The 7,700-nt window shown below is 43.2% G+C and overlaps 1 protein-coding gene across 1 annotated transcript in view; it reads right to left on the minus strand.

The window, feature by feature from the left end:
* Nucleotides 1–265: 265 nt before the first annotated feature.
* The window catches only part of TFE3 (transcription factor binding to IGHM enhancer 3), a 65,314-nt gene continuing 57,879 nt past the window's right edge, over nucleotides 266–7,700 (minus strand). Inside the window, exons 9-10 of the mRNA XM_082262823.1 lie at nucleotides 6,733–6,880; nucleotides 266–1,135 (exon numbers count right to left, since the gene is read on the minus strand). Coding sequence (XP_082118949.1) covers nucleotides 761–1,135; nucleotides 6,733–6,880 — 523 coding nt within the window. The 3' untranslated portion in view covers nucleotides 266–760. The remainder of the gene's footprint in view (nucleotides 1,136–6,732; nucleotides 6,881–7,700) is intronic.

The raw sequence follows: 7,700 nt of genomic DNA on the forward strand, positions 1-7,700 counted from the left end.
GCGGAACTAAACCCTCCTAGCATTTACAGCCAAGCAAGCTGCCATCTTAGCCTCTGTTTGAACTGCAGATACCATGGTGCTGCACATGTGATCAGTTATGACACCAGCCATTTGAGTTCAGTTGAGAGCACCATTTAATGCAAGTTATCATTCGAGGTATGCTTTGAATGTGCCTGTTTTGGGAAACAGTTAAATTGATAGGTTTAGTTCTGCCTTAAGAGTCATTGATATTTCACTATCTGGAACCATCTTGTAAACCTCAAACTCTCACTGGAGACACCATTTTACTTATCTCACCTGCTGCTGACCACAGGACACCAATTATCCCTATTTTAGACTTAACCTTAGCCAGTGCTCATTATCCAACTCAAAACTGAATCTCACACTCCAAGCTCAGTCACACTTCACAGTAGTCCGATAACTGGCCTGGGGGGGGTTTGATATAAACTGGCTTTCCAAGTATCAAAGTTATAAGAATAAGTATTCTCTAAGTATCTGTTAATGGTTTCTCTATAAGCAGTTTCTATTTGTCCCTCCACCCTACTTAACAGTCAAGGCCCCTGCAAAACAAGCAATGCCCATTTAGGGGTGATTTGGGGTGAAATCAGGCACTCAACAGTTGTGTGACCAAAGTTTAACTTTAGAAGTCAGCCGGAAACCATTCATTTTATCACTCTGGTGAGGGAATTGGCGTCAGTTGGTACAGTCTTAAACGGAGGATGTTATAGCAGTTCATTGGTTGGGGTCACACTGTGCCCAATCAAGAATCGTCTTCCATACTAAAGCTACTGTGACGGCTGCTGGTCTTGGAGGCTCCTGGAGAAACTGAAGAGAGGAGGGGGTCAGCTCCTCCCAATGGCGACAGAGCATCGTCCATAAGTATATCTGCAATGGCGGAATCTCCAGTCAAACTCAAATCAAAACCCAGGCCATGATCAACCAAGTCACTCAGGTGATCTGAGAAGTGCAGTGTTCCAAGATCTAGGGTGGAGGGGTCCAGAGGTTGCTGTTGGGTGACCAGAGCCCCAAAGGCAGACACGACTCCAGGTGGAGCTTCTGTTTTGAGAACATCTGTGGGGAGCATAGCTTGTTGATTTACTGAAAATCCATTAAGCTGAGCCTGCATCTCCAATTCCTGCGAAAAAAACAGAAAGCATTTATCTAGTTAGGTAGGTTGTAAAAAGATACCAGTCTATCATGTTCAACCTCTAACCAACTATAGCATTTTATTACTCAAGGAGGAGCAAAACAAAACCATTTTGGGCAAAAGATCCTTTCTGGACCTGCAGATGTCAATCAGCTAAATTGCTTGGACCAAGGAAACGCCTTACCTTTAGTAAATCATCCAGATCATTACAAAGCATCCAGATAATTTTCTACTTTAACATTGATTTTGCAATGACTACTCAATGTAGTTCACTAGGACATTTCACGGGTTAAAGAGGTGCTCCAGTCTCCTATGTAAAAATTAAAAGGCAGCAGCTACAAAAACTGTAGCTGCTGACTTTTAATAAACAGACGACATTCACCTGTCCTACGATCCAGCGCTGTGCTCAGCCTAGCAGTTTTTACCCTATGTTTCTCTGTCCCTGGTGCTGGCATCTATGGGCACCCAGCTTTGACAGCTTGCGGATTCACAGCCGGGTGGCCACTGCGAATGTACGAGCAGCGCTTCATGCTGTAAATGATCCGGCAGTCTTCTGGGACCTGTGACAAACTTCCCTTTTAGGGTGGAGCTAGGTTTTAACTGCTTTTACCATAATTAAAAAACCAGGATTAAAAAAAAAAATGGAACAGCTGTCACGTAGAAAGACACATGCATTAATAAAAACCTGACAGACATTCTAACCCTTCATTGTTTGACTAAAGAGAATGTTTTGGTGTATTCTCTCTGCTCTTTCCAAAATAAAGAAAAAATTAATAAAAAATTGTTCAGCTGACAACCCTTCGACAAAGTTGAAGGATTCTTTCGAGAAAGTTGGATGAGTAGTTCAGGGCTTAAAATTCCAAGTCCTGAGCTACTAGCCGGGCCTTAAGAGTTACTCGCCACCAGTTGCCCCACCCAACCCCTACCCTGCCCCGCCCCTAAACAAGCCCTCGTAAATTATCTCATGAAATGACACTGTTAAATGTTTTATGCAGAATAAGCGAATTAAGCTACAAAAAAAATATTAACAACAATATTACCCATAATAATAAAGCATATTTCATTGATCTGACTGTAATAAATAAAATAAGGATAAAATATGATTGCCTACTATAGGCACTGTTTGGCAAGATTGGGTAGTATAGGGCGGTATAAGAGCAGGTTTGGGTAATATAGGGGGGTGTAGTGGCAGCTTTGGGTAGTATAGGGCGGCATAGTGGCAAGTTTGGGTAGTATAGGGTGGTATAGTGGCAGGTTTGAGTAGTGTAGGGTGGTTTAGTGGCAGCTTTGGAAAGTATAGTGGCAGGTTTGGGTAGTATAAGGCAGTATAGGGGCAGGTTTGGGTAGTTTAGGCCAGTATAGTGGCAGGTTCTAATAGTATATGGCAGTATAGTGGCAGAATTTGGTAGTATAGTGGCAGGATTGTATAGTATAGGACAGTATAGAGGCAGGTATGGGCAGTATAGTGGCAGGTTTGGGTACTATAGTGCAGTATAGTGGCAGGATTGGGTAGTATAGGACAGTATAGTGGCAGGTATTGGTAGTATAGGGGCAGGTTTGGATAGTATAGGGCAGTATAGTGGCAGATTTGGGTAGTATAGGGCAGTATAGTGGCAGGTATGGGTAGTATAGTGGCAGGTTTGGGTAGTATAGGGCAATATAGTGGCAGGTTTGAGTAGTATAGGGCAATGTAGGGGAAGGTATCGGTAGTATAGTGGCAGGTTTGGGTAGAATAGGGCAGTATAGTGGCAGGTTTGGGTATTGTAGGGCAGTGTAGTGGCAGGTATGGGTAGTATAGGGCAGTATAGTAGCAGGTTTGGATAGTATAGGGTGAAATAGTGGCAAGTTAGGGCTTTTATGACAATGTGTTCAGTCATTGGATATGAACACTCGGGGGCTGCTGAGGTCTCTCCTCAGTTTGAGTGAACAAAACTTTGGGAGGTGTGAAGAAGGCAGACGCACTCCTGCCTCGAGAGATGTTGAAGATCCCTGAGGGACAGCTTAACTTGATTGGATAACAGGGGAGTGTTACAGGCAGCCTCACCTGCATCGCTGAGCCGCCTGCTGATCTGATCGACTTGGCCAAGATGCAAGGAGATAGGGAAAGTGCAGGGGCCCCCCATGCAGCTGGGGTCCCTGGACAATGCCCAGGGGTGCCCGCTCTTTAGGGCAGCTCCGGACGGTGCACGCCACCCCCCTTCATTGCGGCTCCACACGCGTCCTCAGCTTATTTCCACTCGCCTAATGCGAGCAGGGGAGTGGAAATTTTGAGGGCTGGAGTAGTTGATTGAGTATGGCTGGCAGGGTCATACACTGCTCGAATTTCAGCTGAGCCTGCAGGAATCAGCTGAATTTTGAACACTGTCCTGCCACACCCTGACCAGTGGTGGATTTTGGTTTTGAGGCAAGACTAAGAGGCAAGATTAAAATCGGCACCCTCCCTATCTAAATTTCTCCCACCCCAGCTGCGGTATACAGTTCTTGTCCTAAGGTCTGATGGGGAAACTGTGGCCTTTCACAGTGAACAGCTGTGGCATCCTCATTACCAGGTACACGAATCGTCCAAATGCCATATATAGAACTACTGCCCATGATCTGACGTCCGCGGTGATACCTCATATGTGTGGGATGATCACTGTTTGCGTGAGTGCGGGACAAACACGAGTTCGCCTTTGCACCGAAGTACGGGGGCACGTTACTTTTTTTTTTTTTTTAACCAATTAGTCATTCATTTCCTTATTTATTTATTTTACACTGTTGCTTTAACTTTTTTTTTTTTTGATCATTTTTATTGCTGTCACAAGGAATGTAAACATCCATTGGACAGCAATAGGCATGTGACCGCTCCTCTTGATGGAGAGATCTGGGGTCTAGAAGAGCCCAAATCCTTCCTCTGCACTTAAAAGCATTCAAAACAGATCTTTTTGGTGTTTTAGAATTATTTTATAAGTCATGTGTCCACAGATAGCAGCCATCTTGGCCATGACGTATCCAATTTAGGGTGTGCCCCTATCCTCAATTGATCAATTACATTTGGAAGGATTGGGAAACAGAGATTTCGGGCACAAAAGTTTTGTTAAAAAGATTTCTTTTATTCAATACAAAACTAAATATTTTAAAATCATAGAAAAATACAGGCAAATGATTGTGTATTAAGGACACAATGAGACCACATAACAATGGTCTATGTTGTACAATATCTCAGTGCATAGAACTTATAAAAGTCGGTTTACATACAGTTCAAAGTACAAGATCATTAGTAGTCATATAATCCTTGGAAACGTGTTACTTGTTGTCAGAAGAACCGCCGCCGGACACCCAAGCAGTATGGTGCCGGTCAGCAGGGTCGACTGAAAATATACGTTAACATTCACCATGTAATATATGACCTTTGCTCGACATGTTTCGCTTTCTTAGACAAAAAAGCTTCATCTGGAGCATATCATTGATGGTGGAGGTTCCCCATCCGGTGAGGACTGTGCGGAAGCTGGGAACAGCGTGGCAAGGGCCGACATACAAGCAGAGGAGACACGCTCCCTACATTTAGGCTCTGGTCCTTCCTAAGTTTGATATGAGACATGGAGTGACTACCCTCACTACTATGTCACTATACATTGCCTTTCTGAGCTTCCCAAAACGCACAGTCCTCCTCGTTAAAGAATTCTCTATGGAGATTAAGATATGTGCCTGATTACTATATGTACAGACAAAGAAATGATATGCTCCAGATGAAGCTTTTTTGTCTAAGAAAGCGAAACATGTCGAGCAAAGGTCATATATTACATGGTGAATGTTAACGTATATTTTCAGTCGACCCTGCTGACCGGCACCATACTGCTTGGGTGTCCGGCGGCGGTTCTTCTGACAACAAGTAACACGTTTCCAAGGATTATATGACTACTAATGATCTTGTACTTTGAACTGTATGTAAACCGACTTTTATAAGTTCTATGCACTGAGATATTGTACAACATAGACCATTGTTATGTGGTCTCATTGTGTCCTTAATACACAATCATTTGCCTGTATTTTTCTATGATTTTAAAATATTTAGTTTTGTATTGAATAAAAGAAATCTTTTTAACAAAACTTTTGTGCCCGAAATCTCTGTTTCCCAATCCTTCCAAATGTTTTTGGTGTTTTAGATTTTATAAACGGACTTGGTTTCCAAGAAAAACCAGAAGTGATGTCATGTCGTGGCTTCCGATTTACTGTTACGAACAACTGTTTAAAGCAGATCCCGGCTTTGCTTGGTTGTAGGCATCATCCGGGTTCAATCACCGAAAGAACAGGAAATGGTTAAGAAGCCCCTTCTGCCTAGGGGCGGCACGCCCCCCCCCCTAAAAAAATGCCACCCAAGGCAGACGCCTTGTTTGCCTCGTGGTAGATATGCCCATGACTATGTGGATCACGCAGGATTAACACAAAACAATCATCTCTTAAACCCAATAAAGCTTTTCCTTTATATTAGCATATAATCAACATGATAATCTGAAGGATAGATGACAAGTTTAGTGCAAAATATACAAATCAAGCAGTAAAATAGTACATTTTATTTATACAAAGCTCTACACTAGGCACATTGAAAATAAAGAAGGTTTTGGTTCTGAAAGAGCATCAGTTTCTCCAAATGAGGGAATTTCGGGAATTACGCAAATGCTACTGAATGCTTTCAATAGCATTTTACTGGCTTCTGTGCTATCCCTGTCACAGGGTATTTTTTTATGAATATCATTCTTAGTAAGTAACACTATTCAGTCAATTTTTCTGCAGGAGATTAGTATAACGATTATGTTAGTACATTATAGTAAAAATTCTGCCTTGGCACTACAAATAATCCCTATAACCCTACATGTACTGCACATGACAAGGGTAGTTCAGATCCTACCTTTTTAACCATATTACCTGGATCAGTACCCAACACCACCCCGCTTTACCTTTAAATGACAACACTAACTCAGCATTGGGATTAAATGGCTGGTTCGGCCTTTTATTAAACAAAACCATAACAAAAAAACATAAAACAGTCAAACCAATCCAGATCAAAGAATGGTTGCAGATCCTTGACGATACCATCTCCCACAACTTTAGAGTCTGTGGTACCATTAGTTTAGGTTCTGTCCCCAGCCACCAAAACACCGCCTCGAGGACTGTCCTAACTGACCACAGACCCCTACCACCTTACACTGTCAGTCTAGACTGAACCAGACCAACCATAGGACTCCAAACCTGAGATGGGTCCCACCATCTTATCATTCGACACCATGTTTTGAACCCTCGTCAAGGACCCCAACCGTCAACGTCCAACCTCCTTAGCAGAGTGACAGAAAACAGCATCACTAGGGCAGGCTGGAGGGATGTTTCTCCTATGATCTCCAGTCTGCAAGTGAAGTCCCTTTACTCCTCCCCTCCAACTACTCTTTCCTGCTCCTCCCCATCACCTCGTCTGCTCTGCCAAAAAGGTAAGAGTCCTGACCTCTCATATCCCAACAACTAATTTAATCCCCTACTCCCTGGTTTTCCTTCCACCCTGTCATGTATGCCCTATGCTTATCATTTCCTTCAAGCTCCGGGCATGTCTGTACCTGTACACGCAGGAGCAAGCTCTGGTTCACATGCTCTAGTTTGCGCTGGCGTCCCTCTAGATCGCGCACTCGCTGCTGTTCCTTCTGTAACTTCCTGATGTACTCAACAGAAGCCTTCAGGATGGTGCCCTTATTCCAGCGTAGTTCTCTAGAAATAGAAAATATGCAAGGCACATAAGGCTGGGAAAAAAATAATGAGGAAGTTGGAACCAAGAGGAAAAACTGACATTAAATCTGTAAACACAGGATGGAGCTCAGCTATGATGAGCGATGCCATAAGAAGCTGAATCCTGTGTCATTTGAAACCTTTATCCCCTTCACTGTTCACAGCCAATGCCAACTTCAGAATTCATTAAAGGAGAAGTTTGGGATACATAAAAAAGTAACATACATACTCACCCATACCGCAGCATCTGTATGACACTGCAGCTGTCCCACGCCAGCTCTAAAAATTAGATCAGTCAGCTCTCGTTCTGCTCACAGCAGTCAGTCCCTGCCTCCTGTTTTGCACCACCAGTGTTCACTGGTGAGGGGGTGGTTGCAGCTGGCTTCACCTCTCTGTTGCACCCGGAAAAGCGGAGACAGCTGTCAATCAGGCAGATGGATGGATCCTGACAATATTGTCAAGATCCTTTCCATACTTGCGCAGCTCTGCTCCGTCAGCAGATAGTAGGCCATAGCCCACTATCAACTGATGCTGGATCACAGGAGAACAAAAGTAAATGTACTCCTGTGATCCAAAAAAAAGCTTTTTCCAAACTTCTCTTTAAATTATATCTATAGTCAAATACTTTTTCTTCTAGTTGTGAAGTAGAGAGGATATAACCAGTGTCAGGTTTTTTTTTTTTTCCTGTTTTCCTGATGGCAAGATTCACCCTCTCTTTTTGTCCTGGTGACCAATGCAGCCAGATGTAAATAGGAAATCCAAAGTTTTACAGCTGTCACTTGAAAAAGAAGGAGAGTTAACC

Source organism: Pelophylax lessonae (genome assembly GCF_965119305.1).
Source record: "Pelophylax lessonae genome assembly, chromosome: 7".
NCBI classification, from domain to species: domain Eukaryota; kingdom Metazoa; phylum Chordata; class Amphibia; order Anura; family Ranidae; genus Pelophylax; species Pelophylax lessonae.